The sequence below is a fragment of the Anas platyrhynchos genome, chromosome 14 (assembly GCF_047663525.1).
Source record: "Anas platyrhynchos isolate ZD024472 breed Pekin duck chromosome 14, IASCAAS_PekinDuck_T2T, whole genome shotgun sequence".
Classification (NCBI taxonomy): domain Eukaryota; kingdom Metazoa; phylum Chordata; class Aves; order Anseriformes; family Anatidae; genus Anas; species Anas platyrhynchos.
Window position 1 is genome coordinate 1,375,129 of NC_092600.1, and position 26,418 is coordinate 1,401,546.

General features: G+C 48.5%; 1 protein-coding gene across 1 annotated transcript; it reads left to right on the forward strand.

Annotated features, from left to right (window-relative positions):
* Positions 1-11,372: 11,372 nt before the first annotated feature.
* Positions 11,373-25,904, forward strand: SPRY4 (sprouty RTK signaling antagonist 4). The gene is made up of 2 exons (XM_027468540.3): positions 11,373-11,527; positions 21,789-25,904. Exon 2 carries the CDS (start codon positions 21,835-21,837, stop codon positions 22,732-22,734), a length of 900 nt encoding a protein of 299 aa, XP_027324341.1. The 5' UTR covers positions 11,373-11,527; positions 21,789-21,834; the 3' UTR covers positions 22,735-25,904.
* Positions 25,905-26,418: the final 514 nt, after the last annotated feature.

Consider the following 26,418-nt stretch of genomic DNA (forward strand, 5'->3'; position numbering starts at 1 on the left):
ATGACATCTCCTTTTTCCGGGGTGGAAAATCACAGTCAGCATTTGTATATAAATATTATTACACAGCTTGAACATACAAGCCAGGAAACAGAGTGCTGCATGACAACGTGCTAAAAATTCCTTGCTGCATTTTTTTTACATTAAGAACCCAGCCCTGTCTGTACAGTAATTCCATTGTCACACACAGCTCTCAGCGGCTTGCAGCTCTCACAGCTTCAGCACCAACACTTCATCCGAAGTGAAGCGCAGCCGCGCATCGGAAATCCTCTCCTCCTCTTGTGGCAGCGACGCTCTCCTGAAACCTACAGACCAAAGCTGCACATGTTCAACCCCTGGCTATTGTCATGCTCTGACTGCACGTGTGACTACAAACAGGAACGTTTTAATCAGGAACGTCAGCATTTCTTCCAAAAAGACACAGATGAAGAGGTCACGTTGACTTGCATTCTCTTTAAAGTAATCCATCCTAATAGTAAAAATATACTTTATTAGATTGACTTCCAACCACCACAAACCTCTTTCCCAGCCTACAAGTGACTAACAGGGCCAAAGACCAGGACTCGACTTTGGTTTTGGCTAAGACAAAGCACAGGATCTGTTTACCTTGCAACAACTTGAGTCTGTCTACTGAGTGGCAGCAGATCCCAATTTCTCCTGGGAGATTTTATCTTGTTATTCAAGGGTTACTGAGACAAAAGTTTATTGGTCCTGGGCCTTTCCATCTCCACATGACAAAGTACATCACCTGAGAATGAAGCCTCCAACCTTCAGTTCATCAAGTTCCAACCCTCCTGTATCACCAGTGAACTCTCAATTAGATTGTTAAACACCCCGTTATATTTGAAATTTGGCCTCTTTCTGCCCCTGTGTATCACTCAGTGCTTGTCCCCATCAGATTTTGTCTGCCCGTGCAGTGCCCACCTTTCTCCCTTGCTTGTTCCCTCCAGCCCCAAGAGCACCCAGGCTCACCCGAGCTTCTCGCTGCAGAAGGCAGCTGTGTGCAAACCAGCTGTGTGCCACCCGAAAATAAAGAAAACTAACAAGGGACAGAAACAAGAGGGTGCTACCATCACCTTCACTAGCCAGTGGGAGGTGAACAAGATGCAGCAGTGCTAAGCACAGATTTTAGGGCACAGGGAAATCCTTATACCTGCTCAGAACAGTTTGGCAGAGACTGGGGAGAGGGCAGGACAGCCCATTAGGGACACCCACGGCTGGCCTGGGAGCAGAGCTGCTGGTAACAGCGGGGAAACACCCACAGCACAGGGGGAGGTGAGCAGGGAGGCTCCAACACCGAGCGAGCTGGGGGCTGCAGGCACCCCTGGCTGCCTGCCCCACTGCCCCTGCAGCCCCGCGTCTCCTCCTCTCTGCACATCCTCCTCCGAACCCTAACGTCAATATCGCGTTCAAATATTGAACAGTTTTCTTTGGCATGGAGATCCAAAGCTGACCACTTCCTAGCTCCAAACGGTAGCAGCTTGCACCACGGCTCCACACGCAGCCCACCGCTCGTATTCGGGTTTCTCTGAGCACAGAGGCGCTCCCGAGCGCCTTCCTTCCTGCCACGGATCGATGCGGTGCTTCCCAGCCTCTCAGCTTCAAGGTCAGGAAAACAGAGCTTGCAAAGCAAGCTGATATTAATTTCGAATGCTCCCTGCTTTTGTTTGTCAGTAAGCAGGACTAATCACTGCGCAGAGGAAATATCGCCTGAACTTTGCTGCCCAGACTGTTCATGTGCGGGCAGCGAGTCTCTAACATCAATAAGATCACTGACTCGCAGGGAAAAAAGAAAACCTCTGAAGAAAAACAGGAATGGGGCAGAAAAAAGAACATGAAGGTGTCCAGAAAAGATCTCAACAGCAACAAAGCAAGACAAAAGCTTTTCAAGATCTGTTAAAGAAAAATCATTAAACGTTTACTTTTCTTCCTGTTGCTGTTTGAAGTTTCCACATTACCGTGCCATTCACCATGCAGAACGGCCGGAACTGACGGGCATTCTGACAGCACGGACCGCTGGCTGTGGTCCAGCAGAGCTGTCATAACACTGCGATATACAGCATCAGAGATGTTCTTAAAAGAAAAAAAAAAAAAAAAAGTAAATTCTGTGAAAGTAACAGGTTAAGGCCACAAAGAAAAATGTTTAAGTGTTAAAAAAAGATTATTTTGAAATCATATGTTTTGTAGTCTGTAACTTTTTAATGGATATAACCTGGGTATTTTCAAAGCAGTGACAAGAGGAAAGTAGTCAGGAAAATATTGAAGTGTTAGAATACAGTAATTACGTACAAGTATGTGACTCTGTAATGCCCAGCAATACCTCAAAGAGGGAAGGGCTGGTTTGGTTTTATTCCACTGCCATACCCCAGGCAATGATGGGCAGCGAGGGGAGCGGAGCGGTGCTGTGGGGACAGGCTGGCCCTGGGCTGGGGCTCCCTGCATGGCACGGGGTAGGGCCAGCAGCATTTTCATCCTTTTTCTATGATATGCATTACATATACACATCAGAATCAAAAAAAAAAATAAAAAATAAAAAATTACTGCATAGGGATGGAAACAGAGGCCACACCAAATCACATTAGTTTTACAGGGCAGGAGCAGCTATGGTTAAGATACACAGTTAATCATCACCAGTCCTGTGGAAGCAGCAGAGAACTGCAGTACAGAATGGTTTTACAGTACACAAAAATATCATTTTACATCAGCCTGCCACCTAGGTAGCTGCAGAGCGCCGACACCATCCCCAGTAAAGTTCTTGCATTTTAAACTAAGGTTTAAAAGTTAACAGAAATGCTGCTAACTACTGCAGTTACTAAGATGGAATTAAATACCTCCCTTTTGCTACAACTTTCATAAACTTAAGTTTATGAAAATTAAGTAATTTTATGAAAATTAAGTTTATTTTTCATAAACTTAAGTTTGTGAAAATTACAGCAATTCCAAATGGAGCCTTGCAGTGAAAAGTTACACAGCTTTTCAGGAAAGAGTCCTAGCTTTTTGTTCAAAATGTAACTGAGTACTGGCAAGAATTTCAGGGGAGGAGGCAGTACTTTTATCAGGCTGCTGTCTATAATTCCTAGCTCTCTTTACAGGCCAGCGCTGAAGAAGTGAGAACAATCCCAATATTTGGATTTTTCAGGATCAAACTGGCCTGCTATGGCAAGATGAACACCAAAAGGCTTGTAAAGCACTGCCTTATGGTCACTATGACTTTTACCACCAGTAATTTTCCACAATGTTGCCTTGTTTGTCAGGGAACACAGCTTCCTCCACATGAAAATTCATTTTCTTAGTCACAAGTAAATTGATAGGTTTTTGAGAAAGATGTGCTAGCAGGTTACTGGCTGACAGCTTCAATTCTTTGTTTGCATTTAAATTTATATACACCAACTCTCACAAGCCTGGGTGCCCAATGTCCCCATGACTGCCCTACACAGACAGCCACGAGGTTGTGAGCTCTCCCTCGATGCGGGATGCTCTGCAGAAGGGACCTCACCGCTGCTGAGTTTCATAGGACCTGGGGTCGGGGCTCCCAGGCAGGCAGAGCGAATGGGAATAGCAACACTTGCAGTGCCCTGAAAATATGTTTGCATTTGTTCATTTTGTTGCTAAAAATGCTCAAGTCACATGGGAATGCCTGGGAATGCAGCCCAGGAATTTCGTTTGTAAGCAGAATTGTATTTCTGGAGATTATTGACCTGAACTGTAAATAAATATTCTGGGAAAAAAAAATAGAAAGATTCACAATTTATGGTCCTTGAGATGATCTACTCAACCCGAGACACTTGGAAAGATTTCCTATGGGGCTCTCACCAATCCACTCTCAAGTGGCTGAGTCCTGCAGGTTGTTAAATAACCCCCAGTCCCTTCCGCCGGTGCTGAGTGGATCCAGTTTCAGGTCTGGAGCCTATGATGGGAAAATCCATATCTAAGATTTACAGAGTCTCTGTCTGATAACACACTTTGTTATTCTGCCAGTTGGACAGCAGGAAAGATCACAGCAGCTTCAGCAGAAGTCCTGTTTATTCATTACAACCAGCTCGTATCTGCTCTCCACCCCAAGGACTCCTAGCAGTGCAAACTACAGTTACGTGTAGCTGTGAAGCTGAAACCTTCATTCTGGTGAGGTACCAACTTCAGAGTTTGCACTTACCTCAGTGGAGTTTTTCATCTTGGTGAATTGCAAATTGCTGATATTCTGAGGTCAGATTTTGATACTAGGTGAGAGCCCGCAGACAGCAAACATTAACCAGCCCGGTATCCTCTAAAGGAAGGAAGCGAATCAGCAAACATCTTCAGACTGGCAACATTTTGAAAAGCAAGTGCAGAAGACAGTGTGCTCAGCTGGAATTAAAGCTGCCAGGCAAGTCAGATATAATTGCAAAAAATAAAGAACTGTACCACCTGATTCTGCAAAAAACACGCATACATCAGGCTTACAGCCCAATAATCCCAGTGCTGTAACTGGGACGCTTATTGCACCGACGCCAGTTAACTGCATGGATCCAGAGACATAGATGTGCTGGCATGATTCTGTCACTCAAACACCAAGCAGCTAAATTGTCTTTAGGATTTCAGGTAAAATAACTATTCTGCTCAGGTCTATGGTAGACCCCTTAGTGTTCATTTTACATTTTATGAACTTTTATCCTACTTCCCTGAGCTCATGGTTTAGTTAATGGCATGGGTTCAGTTACTACAATTGTTCATAAACACTAAATTATTCATGTAGATCCAGGTCAATAGATATTAAAAGCTGAAGTGAATTACAAAACAAAAGTCAATGGTGAATTACTGCAGAAAGCAAAAGTGCTGGCGTAATGGTTCCCAACTCAAACACTGCACTTACGGGCTGCTGCGATGAGGCAGGTGTCAGTGCTGGAAGTCACCTGAAAACAAGCAACAAGGACACGCTTTGGAAAATATTTCCCACTGGTGTCATCCCAAAGCACCTCAGGAGCTCGCTGTTACCCTGGGGTGCACCCATCACGTTCCTGAGGCATGGTGTTCCCTCTGGGAAGGAAGGCACAGCTTCCCCACTGGGCCAGGTGTTTGCTGCATGGAATTTGGTTTAATAAAAAATAATGAAGCAAACCTAAACCATTCTGAATGAACTGGTACAGAACTTCACGCAGCAGATTGCAGCCTCAGCATCAGTTCAAGAATAAAGAACACCCTTTAGACCAGACTGAGACATCCTTGTCTTTCATGGGCCCATGTCCCAGGAGCCAAAGCTGCTTCCCATTCCTCGTGTAAAACCTCACCAATAAAACCGAATGTGTCCATAGCCAGGTAAGGCCACAGAGCAAAACTGCACGGGAAGGAAGGAAATGAAGCACAGCCAGCATTAATTATGCAAAGCAAGATGTGACTTCAAGGATGTGAGTAATGTCTGGATGCAAGCAACAGGTGCCTGATAAGGCAGGAGGAAACCCAGACCTTTCATCTGCGCCGCAGAAGCGGACAAATGCGATAGCCCCATTTATAACTGAGATAACGAAGCCTAGTCACCTCCAGGGTGGACTGCAATGTTTATGAAGTAATCTGAAGAAGAGGGGATGCCGCTGCCCTCGTGCCAGGGAGCCAGGCTTCTGGACAGAGGCCCGGGCTGCACGCTGCGGCGCTTCAAGGCAGCGAGATAACAGCGAGATAAAGCTCGGGAACACTCTCGTGATCACTGCAGTAGGGGGTCCGGTACTCCCCTTCACCCACCAGAAATACAGGGCCTGCTTCAACACTCACCCATCGGTACCTTCTGGGCAAGCAGCAGGCTCAACCACTTCTAATTCTCCCAGCTCTGCCAGGCATAAAGGCTCACAAGCAGCCTGCAAGAGCTGCACCCCATCCTCCTATCCCTGCACAAAAGCAGGCACCTTATTTTGTTTGGCATCTGTTTTCAGTTTGGCATCCCCACACAGCCCTCGTGCAGGCTACGGTGAGTGACAGCACGAGCTGTCAGCATAGCAATCACCATTTTGCCAATGTTTTTGTCATTCCCCACCTGCCCCCTCTTATTTATTTCTAGGTATCACAGACCAGGCCCCATAACTTGTTAGCAATGCACCAGAGGAGGAGTACTCTTACAGCAACATTCACACAAATTATCTGGCATATGTGACAATATATGACACGATACATCAGTAGGCCTGGCTTTTCCTCCTCTGCTTATGGTTAAAATCATCACAGACAAACGCATCAGAAACACACGATGCTGCCCAGGATTGATTTGCAGCGGTGCATTTCCATGCTTGGGAAATACCATCTCGGTGGATTAAAAGGCAAAGATCCAGTCGTTCAGGTTTTATGAGCCATTTCTAAGAGTTAGGTGAGAAACAAACTGCAAATCCCTTTCCTTATTTTAACTGGAAATTTTAATCTGCTGCTTCCGTTCTTATAACGTACAGAGAAATGGTTAAGTAAATAATGAGAAGTGAAAAGTTCTCCTCCTTGTGTTACCAACAGATGGCAAAGCTACCCATAAGGGCATCCTCTGGTTTCACAAGGCAAGGCCAGACTTAAAAACCTCCTCTGTAACAGTTTGAGACCACTGCAATTCTGCAAGCAAATTAGAAAATTGCACATGCAGCATCGGTTTAGGTACAGAATTAGCTGCTGCTTCATGCAGGGGTGCTGCTTGTGTGCTCTTACCATAAGGCTGCGAACGTCAGCCAGAAGGGATTTGTAGACACACGAAAACCTCAGCAGATAAAGCCTACACATGTGCTCTTGATCCAGCTTAAAGATAGTAAAATGCCAAGTGACCAAAGATTTAACATGGCTAAACATTCACAGCATCTCAGGAGCTTAATTTATGCATTCCCCGGGGAATTGCACTTTCACTTTGCTAAATTGCCTGCATATTTGCTTTTTTCTGATGGCAGATTAGGAACCCTGCATTTCCTTAAACCACCAGCTTTTGGCCGGGACACCCACGCCCACCCTGGAGCCCTGCCAGCCCGCACTCCTCGCAGGCAGGGCTGGAGCGCCGCGGTGCAGCGCGATCCAAAGCGAGCGAGCCCAGGCAGCGGCTGCGGGCAACACTCGGCTGCTTGCCATCAGCCCAGCCCCAGGCCCAGGCGAGCGGCAGCGCAGTGGGGAGGAAGAAAGTTTTGGCAAGTGCCTGCCCCTCTGAGCACAAGCGAGCCCCAGGGCTTAGCTTGTGTCACTTTGTTGAATCTCTGTATGATAACTTTGTGAAAAGCACAAACCTGAAAGCCCGGAGGAAAGTTGCTCTCCCCGCAGCGAGCTGTGGCAGCATTCGCTTCCTTGGCACCAGAGAGGGTTTGAGGAGCTCTGCCTGCATGCAGAAAATGAGATCTGATCCACCAAAAACCCTGAAGTCACTCACTCAGAGTGCTCCATTTAACATGCCCAGCTGTAAGGGGAACTGTGGATTTATTTATTTTGTTAAGGCCAGGAAAACAAATAAAGCCTGGGTAGCAAAGGACGTTCTTCTAAGGCAGACCCGGCTCCTGAGCCCTGAAGCCACGTGTGCTCAGAAGCAGGCTGCATGTGTGCACCACGCCGAGCCCCCAGGGAAGGCTCCTGTGCAGGGCTGGGTTACACGAGTGGCTCCTTCACGCAGTGTAATTGCTCCTGCACACAGCTGGGGGAAGGTACGAGACACCAGCAACCCCAGACCCCAAGTCAGCCCCATTCCCCTCTTTGGGGCACACTCACACAGGGATGTCTGCCCTGTGACATGCACAGGCCACTGGTAAGATCTATTCCATGCAATCAACAGTGACCAACAGCACAGGACACAAAATATCTGGTTCAGATGTCATTTTTCTGGAGCCTGTTGCTGAGTTAATCAGCACTAATCAGTACCAACAACAGGTGAAACCTTATCACCTGGGAGGTGGCAGCAATAATCCAAAGAGAGCACTGAATGAGGTGGTGGCACACGAGCAGAGTTGTATTCCTGCTGCTTGTGATTCAATGAGGAAATCCTGAACACTTCTTGGTACTTGCTGCTACCAAAGAGAGCTGAATGTCTCAGCACCTCTTCGAAATTGGCTTCCATCCAAATACCCAAATCCACATCGCTAATAACTAACTCTGGGTTGCAATGTGCATGTCATCATAGATCTAATAATTGCAGGACAAAAAGACTGCAAAGCATCTAGCTAGATGATGAGTGTTTTCTGACTTCAACGGGAAGGAAAAAGATTTCGGAGGTTCCAGGAACAGGCAGCATAAGCTGGATGAGTATTTTGATGCTACATGCAGTTTCAGTAAAACAAACATGGTCTAAACCTGACAGTCAAACTAATGCAAAGCCCTAAAGAAAATAGGGATGTGGCTTCTATCACAAAACATAGGCAGCTTCTTGGCTTTTCTAAGGATAAGCAAGAAAAGAATCAAGGAATTCACTTTACAGGCAATGCAGTTGTGGCAGCACTATAATCATCCCAGCAAAGAAATCATGTTCAGGAATCTACATCAATTTCAGGGTTTAAATGGGCATGAAATGAATAAGCTATTAATTTCCTGCACAAAAAAAGGCATGCCAGCTCTGTATCTCTGGCACTGCAAACACGTATAAACATATTACAAGTCTCAGGACAAGTGGCATTTCTCCTAGAGCCTCAGCTTCCAGCGTCACACCATGGTAACATGAAATCCCTTGCTGGTGCCATTCATCACCACCACAGAACCCTCTGTGAGGACAGCCTCGTCCCTCCAGGTGGTAGTGCAATGTTTCTACAGAGGACAAGGAGATCGGAGGGCCAGAGATGAGCACCAGGCCAGCCCTGCACACAGCCCAGCCCCGTGTGCCCACCTCCTGGCTCAGGGACACGCACAGCCACACATGTGCCCGCGGTTCCTCCTCTTTGCAAAGGAAAGCTGGAAGTGCCAGGAGGCTCTGGTGCAGGAGCACACTGCCTGCTCAATGGGGTTTTGCTTCAGTGACCCGCAGTTCAGCTTGGGAATCTTGACCCAAACCAGGGCCAGCTGGTACAAACAGGGACAGCGGCTGGGAGGAATCCATGCTCAGTGCAAAGCAGCCTCACATGCCTGAGCACAGCAAACATGATAAACTCTAACAAGAAACCTCTCTGTCTATAGGGAAGAAGTGGGCCAATAGGGGAAGGCAGGAATAGAGGGAGAAAGGAGAGACAGATTAACTCAGAGATTCACCATTTCAGAATTCCATGCGCAGACTTCATGCAACAGGCAGCAGTACTAGCACTACTCTGAGCCCTGCAGCTCCAACTTCCTCTCCCTAGAATCATGGCTAGACACCATTCCCTCCCCCTCCACCCCCCTGGATGAATAATAATTCTTATTTCCTCTCTGCTGTTTTACAGCTAGGGCTTTGTTAAGAGCATACCATCTAGCTGGGCTCTGCCTATAACTTCTGTGTAATTATAGCACCAGCCCACCAGCGTTCTTTGCTACTACGTAGTAGTTTGCAATTGCCATGTAGGCAGTTAGGGTCTCGCAGGGAGATGATTACTGTACTGCAGCTGAGGTCTTCCCTCACGTTTATGGTACGTATCACCCTGAAGTAGAGAATTCAGTATTCAAATATAAAAGCCTTAGCTCTGAGCTGCTTGACTCTCACATTGCTGCAGTGTTACAGCACATTTGCTAAATTCAAATCAAGGCTTAAAATTAATGCAGATGCTGTTGCTGAAAAACACAGAGCAGATTTTTTGCTCAGACATTTGAGTCTTTCAGCTTTGAGTTGGTTTCCAGCACTAAATACAGTGAGATGTTATTTCTGTGGATTTTCCCTTTATATAAGCTTCTTAAAATTGCATTTCCTTCTATTGCCCATTTATTTTGCTAATTTTCAAAATCAGGACAGAATTCCTTGGCATGTACAACCTTCCAAAACTGTGTTGTAAAGAACACTACCAATAAAAAAGCAACATTCTTAACAAACATCTTCTGTTTATTCTTAAAAGAAAGCATCAGTCTTGTATATTTGATGTCTGATATTTTGTGTACCACTCAGATAAGCTGTTCTTTAGAGACTGCCCTTCTTCTGTCCTTTCCTTGTTAAATTGCATTTGCCCATGACCCATGAACACTGCTCCCACTTGGAAAGGTCACTGCCCTCAGAGACAAACATATACATAACTAAACAGTCAGTCTCTGAGCACATACTCTTGAAGAGAAATCTTTTCCATGAGGCAGAAATGTACAATGCTCATGTTAGCACTAAATAAATAACATGGACCTTTTTTTCAGTGTTGTGCAAGCTCTTAAATATGTGCCATAAATATAACAGGAAATGGGGTTTGGTTTGTACTCTGAAGATTACTGTGCTCATGTATTAAAAAAGAATAAATCATTATTCTTCATCCATTTTCACTGTAAAGCAACCTGCCTGCATGGATCCTGAAGGACCTTGCACACAAAGCCCCAGCCTGTAGCCATTTCTGTACCAGCTGAGAATTAAGAGAGAATCTCCATTTGCTGAACAGAAACTGAAGCATATAAGGATGTTGCAGAGCTCTCAGCACACAGTTAGGGCAAGGTTTTCAGGGATTCCAATATCTAACAGCAGCACAACAGCTGCTTGCTAAAGATCATTTGAGAATCTGACCCTGAGGGCCTGCCTCACGTTGCCTGCAGTGCACCCAGGATGGGATCCAACGGGGCTTACGAAAAGCTAAACGAGGAAAAAGCTGCGGACAGCAACATAAAACGCCTCACTTCCATTAAGCAGGACATCTTGCTCCTGGTGGTTTTGTGGGAGCCGCATGGCTCCATCCTACCTCCTTCATCTTCTCAAAAAGAGCCAGAAAATACACCTAGACGTTGCGCATACCCCCACGGAAACGCAGCTGCAGGTTTTACCGGCATTTTCACGTAGCTATCGCCAGCCAAACACGCAGGCTGCGGCACATAAGCAGAAGGACGGCCGTGCCGGTACGGCGGCGAACGGAGCGAGGCAGGTCCGCGGGCAGGGCAGAGGCCGGCGGCAGCGCAGGACGCGCGCTCGCCCCCGGGAGCTGCCGGCCCCGCTCGCCCCCTCCCCGCCTCGCCGGGCTGCGGCGCGCCCACGGGGGGGGGGGGGGCAGACACCCACGGGGAGGGGAAGCAGCGCCTACAAGGGGGGGGGACAGCGCCCACCCCCAGCCACCCCGCATCCCCCCCCGGGGGGTGCAGCCGCGGGGAGGGGGCGGCGGGGAGGGGCCGGTGCCCCCCAGCGCCGCCGTTACCTCCAGGCGCGGGCGGGGGGCGCGGTGCAGGCGCAGCCGCTGCCCTCCATTCATAAAAGCAAACCGCAGCGGGGCCACGGCCGTGCCCGGCCGCCGCGAGCGCCTCGCCGGCCCCATTCATAAAAGGGAGGCGAGCATGCGCACTGGCGCCCCGGTGCCCACCCATTCATAGAGCCGCGAGGCCGCGCGTGCGCAGAGGGGCGCGCTGCCCTCCCATTCATAAAATAGCCATTTTCCCAGGCAGCGGCTGTTGCGGCACGGCGGCGGAGCGGGGCAGCCGCTGACAGCGGCGCTCGCAGGTCCCTGCCGCGGGCCCCGGCCGGGCGATGGTGCTGGGCGCGCTGCTGCCGGTAGGTGCGCGCCCCGCGGGGGCTCGGCTGGGCTGGGTTGGGTTGGGTTGGGCTGGGCTGGACGGGGCTGGACGAGGCGGGCAGCTCCCCGAGCAGCTCCCCGAGGGGAAGCCGCGCGCCCCGGCTGCGTGCGATCGCCTGTCCCCTTGCTGCAAGGCGCTCAGGAGCGCGTTTCGCGCGGTGACTTCTCCGGCAGCAGTTATCCGCGGCCGTGCGGAGTAGTAGATGGCTGCTGGTGCCTCGCAACCTAGAGGAGACTTGGCGTTCTGAGGAAATCTCCGGCTTCCTCCACAATTCGCGTTCGTGTGCCTGTAATTCTTATTTATGCCTCTCTTCTACGTCCTTTCAACATCTGCATTTGATGTACGTATATGGCAGGCAGGTTTTGCCACACTTGCGTCGGGATTATTTGCAGGGCTTTTATAACAGAGCGAGGCTCCTCTTTCTGCTGGAGGGATGTCTTCTTCTTCCTCCGCAAGGGATCAGAAACGTATGGTCACCTGGGCTGACAAAGAAGACCTGGGTATTTCTTACTTTGGAATAAGAACGCCGATTTTACATATTTTCTCTCTTTTCCAAAGCCATACGTCTTGCTAGTGTCAAGTAGTTCTGAGCTGTCTCCATAATAGGACACTTCAGAGATCAGCCACTGGTGTGTCAGATCTTTCCTGCACGACCTTTGCTCTTTAGCATTTTATTTCATACATCTGTCTTTTTTTTTTAATTTTTTTGATGTTTTTGGCCTTACTGCTTTATTCCATCACTGTTCTGTTCCCTGTCTTGCTGTACACTTGGTTGCTTCAGTTTTAAATCTGGATGGATTATATATTTTAAAGGCTAGTAGCAATAAAAATGTATGTCTAGAATAATTTCATAAAGATATATGAAGTACATTATATATAGAGGGAAAAACCTGTCTTGGTTGCTCTTCTCTCCCAACTGCGTAGCAAAGATAAGCCAGGATTTTATTTTCTGGTACCAGTCCTGGCGTCACAGGAGAAAGACAAGCCTAGAGACGACATGTTCTGAAAATTCATTATCAGAAGGGGAATGGAAAAAACAGACAGGGGCATATAAAAGGCACAAAGGTCTTAGAGGAAAGCAGGGCTGGAAATGCAGACCTTGGAAATGGCAGTGCAAATGAATATCAGCATTAATCAGCAGGAGGAGAAGGCTTCACGCTTTTTCCTGAAGTGACCAAGAGATGGGTTGGATTTCTTTATTTAAATCCCTTATAAATCCAACTTTTTCTTTAAAGGGTGTAGGAGAGAAAAGCAGAAAAAAATGAAAAATATCACTGATTAATCCAGACTAGAAAAGGCATGTTCTAGATTCTTTAAAACTTCTTCAGCTGCTCCCTTTCTTCCAAACCATGCAAAGGGTACAATATGTCAGAAAATCAGCTTAGGAATTGTTGTTTAATTAAGTAAAGAAAAACCCAGCTTTCCCAATATTAAGACTTCCTTCCTCTCTCTTTATTTTGGGTTGAAGAATAAAGCTACAATTTGTGCACTGAATCACAATGATCTTGATGACTAGCTTCCCCCTTCTCCATATAAAAATGAATGATAGCAGGAGGAGGGGTTGTTCTCAGTTATTGGAACCCCACTGGGGATGTCTCATTGATAAATGTGCCATTTTCCATGGGCTACTGTGTTTCTGTTGCTAGAAGGGACTCTATATTGGTATTATAAAATTAAAAGGACTATTTCTGAATACTGCAGTCCTTTTGAAATTCTCTGTGAGGTATGTGCAGGGGAGAAATTATTTGTTCTCCTCCTGAAACAGCAAAACAAAAGCTGTTTTCATGGAATCATGACTAATTCCCAGATCATACTGGGAAATGCTACATCTCAAAAAGCAATCTCCCCACCACCACCTCACAAATAAAATTGTAATCGGACTTCAGTGAAATGAAATTTACCACCCTTGCAATACTACAGCAATAATTAATTCACGGTTCTGATAGTTTTCCAAATACTAACTGTAAAAGCAAAAAGTTCATTAGTCATATTGCTGTACAGCTTTCCAAATTCAGCTCAGTACTTACAATTGCCTTTTTAGAGGCAAAGTCACACAATGTTGTTTGTTTATTCTTTTTAAATCCAATACAACATATTTCCGTCAGATAATGTAAAATCTTTCTAATATGGTCATCATTTAGTACCATTAGCTTAATAGATTATATCTGAGCTTAGTTTTCTGGCCTTAAAATAGATGTTCTTATCCAGTAAAAGGCCTTGACTAAGAAATTTGAGTCCCTAGAGATCTGAATGTTCATGGGCCAAAATGTGCTTTATTCACTCACACCGTAGGAACAGCCTTTAGCTGGACAGAGACAGCTTCTTGGAAGTCAACGGGTCTCATTTCCCAGCTTCTGAATTTCCAAGCTCTGGCAAGAATTTAGTGTCTCATTTTAAAAATGGCAGGTTTCCCTAATAAGCTTTCTATTTTTTTTTCTTTATTACTTGTAGAGAAAATTCTAGCTTTTCTTAGATAGGTAAGGCTGATAAGGAGGGAAACAAAAAGAATCAACACAAATATTTTTTATTAGTAACGCACTTCATGGAAAGGAGCTTTTTCCTTTCTTTTTTTTTTTTTTAAAAAAAAAAAGAATTCACAGCTTAACTCAAAATTCAGACAGCCTAACTGAGTCTTAATGAACTCCAACATTATATATTATTCTTAATCACACATTTAAAATGTGCTTATGGAGAGGCCTCCTCCAACTCGAAGCGTAGTCACCCTTCGTTAAAAGCTTTTATTGAACCTTCTGACTTCAGGCAGCAGCAGTGTGTCCCTTGTCACTGCTGGGAGGTCTGGGCAAGAGGATGGCCTCAATGCCACACAAAGGCAGCAGCAGACTTTGTCCCCTCACCAGCAGCCCCTTGGCTGGGACGAGGACCATCCCTCGACGTGTGGCCTCCCCGGGGACTCGCCCAGGCCAGGCTCAGCCGGTCCCATCCACACTGGTCTGCCAGGCCCTGCAGATCCCCCATTGCCAGCCCTCCTTGCTGTCAAGGATAGCTCTGGGGCCAGATGTCCTGGCTCTGCTGTCGGCACATCCAAGGCATTTCTCCCTTCCCCACCTAGCTTCAGCCAGGAGCTGGGCACTGGAGAGCCGATGGGGGCAGGAGGCATCTCTGCTGCCCAAAAGCCCTGCATGCAGCTGGGATAAACTCTTTCAAGACAAGTTTTTCTAGACTGTATAACCAAATCATGACAGAAGAGAGAGAATACAGCCATGGTTGTTACAAAAGCAGCGATAAATTAAAAGAATGACTATTTTACATGGCTTACCACCGATTCTGAGTGGTGCCAACTTGCATAGGCCTTGGAATACGTGGCCTCCCTTGACACTACACTGCTTGAAGTATGTTGATTTCAATTATGATAGCTTCTTTGTATTCTGATATATCTATAAAGATATTGTTGCTTTTTTGATTTTCTTCCTTTTGCCCCATTGCCTCAGAAATTCATGCGTCCTGTGGAGCAAAGAAAATGAGCACATTGCTACAGCACATTTACTGCTACCATTACTACAAATATTTTAATCTTAATTAGGTGACTGTGACTTCTCCCTGAGAAGGGAATTCAGCTTTTGTGTGGATGATAGCAGGTTTAGGATCATCACGGTAGCCAAGAGGAGGTGTGATGCGGCTGCCAGGTGACAAGACTCCAAGAGCTCTGGTGTCTCCTCACCATCACCGAGCAAAGCAAAGCTGCAGGTGGGCAGCCCTGGCCTTACCACGGCCCCTACAAGGCTCTCCCTGACATCACCAGGATTTGGCCTCATTTCTCTGGGGCAGTTTCTCCATCCCTACATCACGAAAGCTTGCGATGCTTCACTCTTTGGAAAATTCTTGGAAAATAGCGATACGATTTCTTCTTGAAAAGTCAGGGTTGTTTTACTATGCTGAAAATGCTTCCCTAGCTATGGCAAGGAAGCAGAAGGCTCTCTGGGTGCTGTTATCATCCCCCCACTGTCAGCAGGACAAGGTGTCCCCAGGGCTCTGGGCAGCGCCGTGCAGACCCTGTGGGCTCAGCCCCTCCCAGCCACACAGGACACGGGTCCAGGCTCAGAGAGGGGCAGGAGCTGTGGTACAAAGGTGCACGGAACCACCCGGTGCCAGCAATCCCAGTACAAATCCTGGTTTGGTGAGGCGAAGAGCTCCTCTGTGCCGCTGGTGCCGACTGGATGTAACGGCAGGGACAGGCTGCATGTGAGGGGCTGTCAGGGCTTAAATGCATCAGAAAGAAGCAAAGTGCCCCCAATTTGGTACTCGCAGCTTATAAAGTACAGGAATTTTCAGTTGCTGCACTACTTCTCTGAACATAATGGTGGTCTCCCTGTTAGCATATAGACCCCAAGCAGCACGTTTGGCCTTTCTTTCCTCTGAGACTAAGGCTGAGTTCAGGTGCAGGCACACCAGCATCTGCTTGGTGAGCATTTCTGAAGCTTTCAGAGGTGGCTGGGGCTGAACTGGGATGCTCTGCACGTGGTTCTGGCTGGGCAGGACGTGAGGCATGGCATCAGGCTGTCCCGTTTTCCTGCTGACTTCAGTTGGCTGGGGGCACTGGGGATGTTTCAGGATCACACCGGTGCCTTCCAGGGCCTGGTTTAGCGGGATTGCTTCCATGCAGGACCTAATTCTGGACACCAGAGTCCCTTATTGTCATTATTTGTTACTGCACACATCTAGAGAGCTGTTAAACATATGAGAGAGAACATATTAAAACTAGTAACTAATAGGTAATAGAAACAGTTATGAATATTATGCATGTCTGCACTCATTAAATATTTAATCCAAGGTCCATTTTGTTTTTCAGTAGCTGGAAGACAAGTTACCCGACTCCACTTTGAGAATAAAACACTAGAACCTTATTGCTTTCAACTGCAGAAATTGTTCTGAAGACATTAATGTGCATGAGCTTTCCTGTGGGTTTATATGGCTTTCTCACTGAATTGCCCACAAGGATGTAGCTTTCTATAAAAATTATATAGGCAAGTCCAAAATCCTATTAAAACATAAGATCATTTCTGGTTTAACTTCATTTGACTAAAGAATCTCACAAAACTTTTGAGTCTGAAAAAAAACCCAAACACGTTAAAATAACAGTTGGTTTCCTACAAGTTTAGGATTTGTAATTATCTTGTATAATAGTAATTTTAAATTGGCAATACCTAGATGAGGAGATGAAACAAACTACAGCACATTTATGGACTTGAGTCTTTTGAGCCTGACACAGCTCCCTTGGAAGGGAATATATTTTGACTTCAAAATTGTATGTGGTGAGCAGCCATACAGTCCCCGGATGGCATGGGGGAAGAGAAATTTTCTCTACATGGGATTTTGTTGACATTTCTGCTTTGAAAAGAGCTTCATTGTTTCACCTGCCTCTAAAGAATGAATAAATCCCAATGCAAGAACACACTCCTGAGTTTTCCTTCCTATTGACTACGTTCAGAAAATTGCCTGTACAATTGCATCCAGTGAATTTGTGCCCATGTTAATGCTATAATATTGTAATTACTGATGATCAAAGATTAAGCTGTTTCATTTACAAGTACTGTGTATGGCACTTTTTTCCTCAGAATTAAAATGCAATTTTCAGTTGGACTGAATTAGCACAGTGTGGTACAAAGGCGTTACAAGAAGTTTCATAGCTTTAGTGGAGGTACGGTGCTTAAGCATCTTAAGTCTCCTGTTCCACTTCATTTCTTCTCCTATTTTTCTTGTTGTTTGCCTCAATCTACAGTTGTAAATGGCACATCTCATTATGTTAAATCTGTTCAATCTGAGCAATTAATTCAGTATCTGCGAGCAGTGCCCAACTGCCACTGCCAGAAGGAGCAGAGCTGTTCACAACGCTGGCTTCACAAAACCCAGGCCTGCCTTACCCCAGCAGCTGAGCCTGAGCAGAACCCTTCATCCTTTAGGGCTCTGGCATTTGCAGCTCGTCTCTGGTACCCAGCCCCTTCCCAGTTAGCCTGGGGGCTTCACCAGGCAGCTTCAGGGCCTTGCCTAAGGGGAAGAGAATGGGGAAAGCAGGAGAGCACACTTCTTCAAGGTCTGAAGTTGCGCCGGGTCACCCTGACCACCATTTGGACTGGAGATGTGGCTGCAAACCGAGGCACCAAAGTCAGTGTACGGCAGCGTCACCCTGGCTGACAGGGGGCTGCGTGCGGGATGGGCTGCTCGCAGGGAGGCGAGGAAGGGCACCGTGTCCACGTCTGGAACAGGAGCGAGTGCACATCATCCCTCCTGGCTCCCCAGGAGGATCCCTGCGAGCTGACTGCCTTTCAGAGGATGGCTTGGTGCGTTGTTCAGCCATCCTGGAACTGTTTCAGACTGGTTGCAGCTGCGTTTCCCCCCTGGGGAGCACAATAACCAAAAAAGGCCAAGTTCTGATGTCTCTGGGGTCTTCCAGGGAAGTCATCAGGATGCGTGAATGCACCGTGGCAGGCACACCTCAGCCTGCAAGAATTCGTGGGAGCAGTCTGCCTCTTGCCTTGCTCCTGCTCCAGCACGAGCCCTGAACCTGAGAGCTTTGTGGGATCCCTGCCCCTGCCAGGAGAGAAGGGCCCACTGCTGCCGCACAAACACAGCACCCCCTGCCCTTCACTGTGCCTCAGGTTTCTCACAGGTCTGCCTGCTGAAGGCTCTCAGTGAGGTTAACTGATGCCTGCCACCAAATCCAAAATCCTCCTTTTCATGGGATGCAGACATCGAGCTTAAAGCAGAGACAGCTCAGGGAAAGACATGCTTAAGGCATGTGCCAGGGGAAGCACACAGATGCAAAAACCCAAAGCAAACGCACCATAAATTACCGTCATTGTTCTCATCAGGCAGATCCCAGCAGGGCAGAGCCTCCCCGTAGAACCAACGGCACCCGGCTCACGCTGGAGTTCAGCGCTGGAGATGTTTGTCCTGGATCTGTCACCAGCAATCTCACTGCGCCACTGAAACTTCCAGCGACAAAACCATCAGCAGCAATGTAAAAAATTGGAAAATTCCATAAATATCAGAAATTTGCCTTGCTTAAGCGTAGCTCACAATGCACGAGCAGTTAACTGGAAAGGCTCTGCTGGGGAGTGAGAAGGCAGGGCAGGAGCTAAGGGACCAAAACCTGGCGGGGTGTGAACCTGCGGTGTTTTGAAGGTGATCTGCAGCAAGGGACATTGTCTGGAGCAGGGGTCTGGGAACGGGGACAGCTGGGGTTTATCTGGCTCCAGAGGTTTTACCCGAGGAAATCTTGTGCCCAAATATCTGCGGGGTCTGCCCCTGCCTTAGCATCTCCCTTCACTGGTTGCAGCAAGAATTTGGGCTCTGGTTGCAGTGTCAGTGCTCCGTTGCCCGTGCTCTCCAGCATGAGTTGTCCTGTTAGAAGGACAACCTGAAGCAGTATGATCATGAAAACAGACAATGAATAATTTTCAACATTAACTAACCTAAAGTGAGGTTCTTAGTCCAGGGTTCATCTCCTTCCTGTGATAATTAACTCTGAAATCCTGATTAGCATTATCTCAGTTAAGCCCTCTTTTAACGTATGCCTGCATATGGCCACGTCTGAGCACCGAGCACTGCCAGGTTTGGGGATTTTAGGGGTCGCTTGCTACCTGTGTCTACGATCTTCCTTTGGGTTAGCCCAATGGCCCGACTCCAATGTGATGCCATCACCAGCCAGGGCCATCGCTGACCGTGTGGCCCCAGGGCTGATGGAAAACCACCCGGAGCCACTGCTGCTGCTGTGCTCCCACCCCAGGCAGAGCCCCCGAGCACTGCAGGGCACCTCTGCTGCCCCACCAAGGGCCAGAGCTGCTGTCTGGGGAAAATCAGCATCAGGTCAGAGCCTTTGCATTGACAGAGGCGGCGGATGCTGCCTTGGGGGTAAACAGCTCTGCTCAGCGCTGGCACACGGTGCCTTAAAGTAATGATCTCTGGATCCAGCCTGAACCTACTGCAAAGGCACCAAACTCCAGAGACTTGATAGCAAGTGAGGCTGAATTGGGACCCGAGCACGGAGCCACCTGCCAGAGGTTATTTACAAGGTACGGAGCAGTAAGGCAGCAGCGCTGCCAGGGACAGAAAGGCCAGACAGACGGACAGGCATGTCACCCCTTCAGCATGCCACCATTTCCTTCTGCTGCCTCCCAGCTGACACCAGCTCTGCTGCACTGTCTCTCGGCAGCCAGAACAGCTGCCTCTCTCCTTGGGAGAAAAAAAACAGCTGTGAGATCGAAGTCTTCCTGCAAACACAACACCTAGCCAATACAGAATGAACTATTTTGCTAAGCTCTGACTTGCAGCAAGCATTTTTTTTAATTTTTTTTTATCATGACACTGGATCCTGATGTACAAAAGAAACCTGCTTTCTTTTTCTGCTCCGCATGCCCCACAGTTGTCAGGATCATTGCTTATTTTTACTTCTCAAATGCAGTAATTAGGAAATGGATGCTTTAAGAACTCTTATTTCTAGAGCCAGGGTGTCAATGAGCTATGAATAATGAAATAAAAAAAATTTGGATGAATGACTAAGACCCAGCAGAGAATTTTAACTAGTGAGGAGTACCAGCATCAGGACTGCCCGACAATAATCACCATTCCTGATAGATAAAGCCCTTGTTTCTGCTCGGCTTGTGCAGCACGGTGGGCAGAACATGATGCTGGTGCCCCAGAAGAGGCTTGGGCTGTGCTGACCACGGCTCTGGCCCCCAGGTTCCCCCCCCCCCCGAGCTCCGTCTCCTATCGATCTCGGAGGAACTGGCAGATTTTCAGCCCCTCAAATGCCAAGCGATCTATCACAGCAACAATTTACAAATCCAACAGTGGGCTCTAGTAACATTTTTAAGTGGGCAAAAGTGTACTTCTCTTTCTCCTTCCAAAAATGCATAATTAGCTCATGCTCCAGTTTCCGTAGCTGTGTTAACGCTGTGGGGATATGCTCATACAGGAGCAGCACATATGTTTGCTCTCACGCACACATTTCTCATGTGTGACTTTAATTGTTGTAATCAGATGCAGTTTTAGCCTGACTTTTTTCAGTCTGCTGTAATATTAAAATCTTTCATGCTGTTGGAAAAGGTTAATTTATTTGCCTGAACACAAAGAACTGGAAATGTCTTCAGCAGTTCCCCGTTTCCTTTTTCTTGATACCAGAAGCTTTTCCCCTCCTGCAACTTGCTCTGAAGCTGTACTCACCACTTCTTTAGACTGATCTCCAACATTATATTATTTATGAATAAAGGTCACTCAGCAAGGAAATGGCACATCTACTAGAAAACAATGTGCACTTTCTAAATTTGAACCAAGTAGTTTCCGTTCTTTGATTTAAGTTTAGTTACTTCCTGTGGTTTCTTGTCCTACGCTGCTGTTGAATCTTTGGACCTGCTCCAGTATAAATTGCTCTCTTTCAATGAAACTAGAAACTGCAGCAATGGATGGCTTAGCCAGCACAGCCAGTAAACAGCACTTAAACTAAATATTAGTTCACTTAGCGTGTTGAAGGAGAGAGCCTAATTACCTGCGTGAGGTGACATATCACCTCCCGAGAGCCAGTCTGACCCGTGTGTGTGCTCTCCCCGTAATCCGTCCCCATCCGCTCTCACGCTGCCTTGCGAGCAGACAAGCTGCTGAGCGAGAACTTCCACCTCCCGCAGGAGGGCTGAAAGCAGGCTTTGAAACCAACAGCTCCCGATGGAGACGGGACACTTCCTCGCCGAAGCCAAGCCATCCTCCCACAGGCAGATTCAGGCGCTGGGTTCACAAGGACGAGTGTTTTGTCCTGCTCTCCAAAGTGTTTTTGTGCCAGGCCAACGCTCCTGAAGGTCACCCTTGTGCTTCACGATGGAGAACAAGGTCAATCGGGGAAAATCCCCAGACCTCAGATAAGTCGTTTTGGGTATTGTGCTGACAAACAGGCACATATTTATACGCACTGGTAACCCTGAGGTGTGCTCTCCATCAGTAGAAGTGATAACCGAGCACTTTGAGAGCACGCAGTAACGGTACCCCTACCGAGGCTGGAGCTTTTTATGGCTAAGGTTAGGGAGAGGAAAGCAGCAGCAATGAAAGCAATGCACTTTGTACCTGGCCAAGTGCTCCGACTCCCTTTGCCACAAGCTGTAGTCTTGATAAGAGCTTCTGCGTGATAACCAGCCACTGCAGTGAGCCCTGCTTGGGCTGGGTTGCAGACTACCTCAATAACGATGCGCTCTTTCTCTCCCCTGCCCCTGTTCTGTCTCTTCTCTTCCCCCCAGGACACTGACAAGCAGATTTCTCACCAGTGATCAGGCTGCTTCATCAATGGAGCCCCGGATTCCCCACAACATCACCGTTGTCCCCAATTCTGTGATGGTCCAGCCCTTGCTGGACAGTCGGATCCCCTATGGGAGGCTGCAGCACCCGCTCACCATCCTGCCCATTGACCAAATGAAGACGACCCACATAGAGAACGACTACACCGACAACCCCACCGCCTCCCAGCTGGCAGCCCAGAAGCGCCCCCGGGGCCCCCATGAACTGGTCCTGACCAACCCGCACCTGCAGCGGTGCGAGCAGGACGTCACCCACCCCTGGATCTCGTTCAGCGGGCGCCCCAGCTCCATCAGCAGCAGCAGCAGCACGTCTTCAGACCAAAGGCTCTTGGACCACATGGCCCCGGTGCCCGTGGCGGAGCAGTCCTCGCCCCGAGCGGTTCGCATTCAGCCCAAGGCGATTAACTGCAAACCCCTGGACCTGAAGGGGCCCGTGTCTCAGGAACTGGACAAGCACTTTCTGCTGTGCGAAGCCTGTGGGAAATGCAAGTGCAAGGAGTGCGCGCTGCCCCGGACTCTGCCGTCCTGCTGGGTGTGCAACCAAGAGTGCCTCTGCTCGGCACAGAACCTGGTCAACTACTCCACCTGCATGTGTCTCGTCAAGGGCGTCTTCTACCACTGCACCAACGAGGACGACGAGGGCACGTGCGCCGACCACCCCTGCTCCTGCTCCCACTCCAACTGCTGCGCCCGCTGGTCCTTCATGAGCGCCCTGTCCCTGGTGCTGCCCTGCTTGCTCTGCTACCTGCCCGCCACCGGCTGCGTCAAGCTGTCCCAGCGCTGCTACGACCAAGTGAGCCGGCCCGGATGCAGATGCAAAAACACAAACAGTGTCATTTGCAAGGCGCTGCCGGAGAGCAAAGCCAGCAGGCCAGAGAAACCTTTTTGATAATTTGGGAAGATGGGAGGGGGGGGACGTGCCCCGCAGGTGGAGCTCTGTCTTTTTCGTAACCTGTGTTCTGAGGATAACGTCAGCCTTTTGCCTTCGGAGAAAGCAGAAGCAACTATTTCCACAAACTGAAGCACTTTGGGTCATTCAGGGTTTTGGAACCGGTCAGAATCTAAATAGATGGGGCCAAAGGAGGAATCCCAACCATTTGGAGTGAAGGCTGAAAACCCACGTCCATCACACAAAGCCCAGCTGCTTACCGACTCCTGGTTCGGCCGGCAGGCTGCCCCCCTGCCTGCGCACCACAGGAACCACGAACTGCTCACTGGGCAGGCTCCAGCACAAGCAATACCATTCCCATCCACAGAGAGCTGCACTGGGTTCACCTTCAGGGTGGGGCTCCTGTTTTCACTCCCTCTCACACCTCCGATTTGCTACCAGCAGCCTGCTGAGGGTGGTGGTTTCTCTCCCACCTGCTCGCCTTTAGGAGGGGCAGCTGCACACCATGAGTTTCCCAAAGCTTTCTGTGTCCCTCAGAGGGTTGGAGCCAGAAGTCAACACGCAGTTCATTTGTGCAAGGGGCTCATAATGTCTCAGCACATTGCTCTGCTTGGTGCCCCCCTGCCCACGTGCTCGGGGGCTGTCCAAGCAGAAGGCCGGCGGGGCTGTGCGCATCGTGCCAACACCGTGCTGCTCTGCCCGGCAGTGAGCTGCAGCAGCAGGCTCCGGCCAGTGGAATATTGATCGTAACCAACGCTACAAACCTCCTGCAAAAGGTTTTCCTTCAGATCCCATCCACCACGTGTGCTTGCTCCCCAGCTGCTGGAGCGAGGGCGATTTCAGCGTAATCCGTGGAGTTGAGCTGTGCAGTGTTGGTTTGTTTCTCTGAAGCCCTCGAACGACGTTAAGATGTCACATAAACCTAAGTGTAGGATACACGTAGATGTATTTTTATAAGGATATCAACCCAGTACCTCCTCTCCTGGAACAAGCTCTTCTTTGCTCATTAAATATTAAGATTTTTTTTCATCCTGGGGAAGAATGGCATCTGCTTGAATTACATCCCATTCCCCCATTTCTATTGCTGCTGTTCTACTTTTGCCTCCTCTGTACAAAAGTGTCTTTTTAAGTGTAGAGAATGCTTTTAATGTTTGTTTTAGTGTTAACAAATGCTAGGGAAAGCCAGGGGAGGGAAGGGAGCGTATTTAAGGAGTTTGCCCATGGTCTTCAGTAAGTGAAAATCATCGGCTCTGTGCACTCGTCCTAGGGCCTGTTCTGCACTCCCCGAAGATGCAGTAACCCCTTGCTCTTGACAACTCCAAGGTGCTAAATACAAATATTTGTCCAAACATGCAACACTGTAATAAGTAGGTAGGTACTTGTTGCATGCTGAAAACTGATCTAGTCTCTCTTTTCTCTTTTTCTTTATTTTTTTTTTTAACTAGAGGAAATTTCCTCAGTAAATGCACAGCAGTGACAGTGAAATGTCATCTCTAATTAGCAAAGCAATAGGCAGAGCTCATGTAGCACTTCCAGGAATCCCATTTGCTTGGTTGCAATACAGTTGCTGCGTAGGGGTTGGCAGGAGCGCACTGATGGGACTTCTGGTGTCTTTTGTTTTAAGAATTAATTTACCCTGGATGACTTGGGGTTTAGTTAAGTTTAATTGTAGATATTTATTGAATGGGAAATTAAAAAAAAAAAAAAGTTTTATATTTATAACGTGCTAGCTTGTGTATGATGAATCCTAGGAAAAGGGATACGACGGCTGTTCGCAGATACCAATTCCTATGGTTTATCCCTGTGCTGAACATATGGCGACACCAGAAAGAAGGAAGCAGGTGGGGATCAAGGGTTGTACATATTGTCTTGCACAAACGAGAAGGGAAAAGGGAAAAGGAAAACCAGCCCCCAGTTAGCTGAACTGTTGGTTGAATGTATAAGGTATTCGTATTTAAGAAGAGAAATCACTTTCCGAAGACACAATCAGGCCAGAAAACGCAGCAGGAGAGGAAGCTGCCTGAAGCCCTCCTCGACTGGCGGTGTGCGCAGTACCCAAACGGCCTCCACCTTCAGCTTCGTGCCATTTCGACCCTCTGTCCTCGCCTATTCGGGGGGGACCCGTACCGCAAATCGGCGACAGCAAACCCCTCCGTGTAGATGCATGGTTCCTGCAAGCAAACGCAACGTCGGAGCGGTTGCCTCCCGCTGCTGTGCCCTTCCTTGTACATAGCTGTAAACTATTTCTCTGTTGGTTTCTTGTCCTGTATAAATCCTGCTATGATGTAAGCCGATCACTTGCTGGCGGACTGTAGCGCGTTAGTGGATGTGTTAGAGCAGTGGTAAATGTAGCAGAGTGACTCCCCGACCCCTCGGGCTCCCCGCGCCGTGGGGCAGCTCGGGGGTGGCAGGAGCTGGCTGGCGCTGCCCCCCCTGCCCCGGGGCCGGGGGGTTTTATTTCGCCTTTATTTCCCTCCCTGCGCCCATCCCAATGCCCCCTCTCCCCTTGAAGGTACTTGGGTCTCCTGCCACCCCGAGACATCCCGCGGGCGCAGACACGGGGGCACTCGCAGCCACGCCAGCGGCTCCGCCAAGCTGACGAACAGCTTCTAATTAACACAGCTTCTAATTAACACCGAACCCCTCCTCGAGGATCGCTGCCCCGGCCGTGGCTGCATGGGGCCCCACAGCTCGGTCCTGGAGGCGAGGGCTGGGCGCAGCCTCTGAGCGCTGCCCACGCACGCAAGCAAAGACCCAGAGCATGAAGCAGATGCTCCAGAGAGCTGGCGGCCAGCAGCGGGGCTCCAGGGGGCTCTTTGCAGCACCACGTGTACCAGGAGCAGCCCACAAATCCCCTCCGAGCTCCCTGGGCACCGGCGTTCCCCCTCGGGGCAGCCCGCACCCCGCCGCAGTGCCGGGGGCTCCCTGTCCCCCCCCCACGCTGGTAAACCCCCCCCCCCGTTGTCACCCCCACCACATGTGCACCCTGAAAAGTTACCACAGAAGGTTTTCTTTGTATAGAATATTTATTTTGAAGCTCTATTTTAATAGTATTTATTTTAGAAAGTCTACTATTGTAAGAGTTCTTCTGTTTGTGAAGAAAAACAAGTACTGATGAATGTACTGATCTAGAAATTATATATATATATAAATATATATTGTTAAATATATCAGTGCCTGTTGTGGTTTTCTATTAAAAAAAATAGTGATGGAAAAAAGGGTGATGGAGGGAGCTTTGAGCCCATGGCCCCGGGGGTCGCTCAGCCCTACAGCCCCATGGCTGGGGCACCCCAAGCACAGCCAGCCCCCGGTAACCTGCCCTCTGCCCTCTCTTCTTCCCCCCAACCCTGACAAATGCCGAAGAAACTCACAGTGGAGTCATGTATGAGTCTCCGGGACAGAGAAACTCCTCTCGGGCCCCCTTTTTTTTCAGGGGCATGGATTTTCGCAGCTCTCGAGCCCCTCACCACGCCGCCTCCCGTGTCACCAGCAGCAAGCCAGGCTGCTAAAAATAAAGGGTCCACTTTGTTAGCGTTCCTGTTGGTTATTTGCAGGAGCTGTGGAGCTCAGCCTGTGACTCACTGAAAGAAACGCCAGGATTTGTGTCATCCACACAGGTAACCTGGGGGGGTTACCTGGCCTGGAAGAATGTTATTGAAAAATGAGGTTGTGTTAGTCACTGCA

What these genes read in the sequence shown, in the direction of transcription:
- SPRY4 (XM_027468540.3), top strand. Translation starts at nt 21,835, where the DNA reads ATGGAGCCCCGGATTCCCCACAACATCACCGTTGTCCCCAATTCTGTG.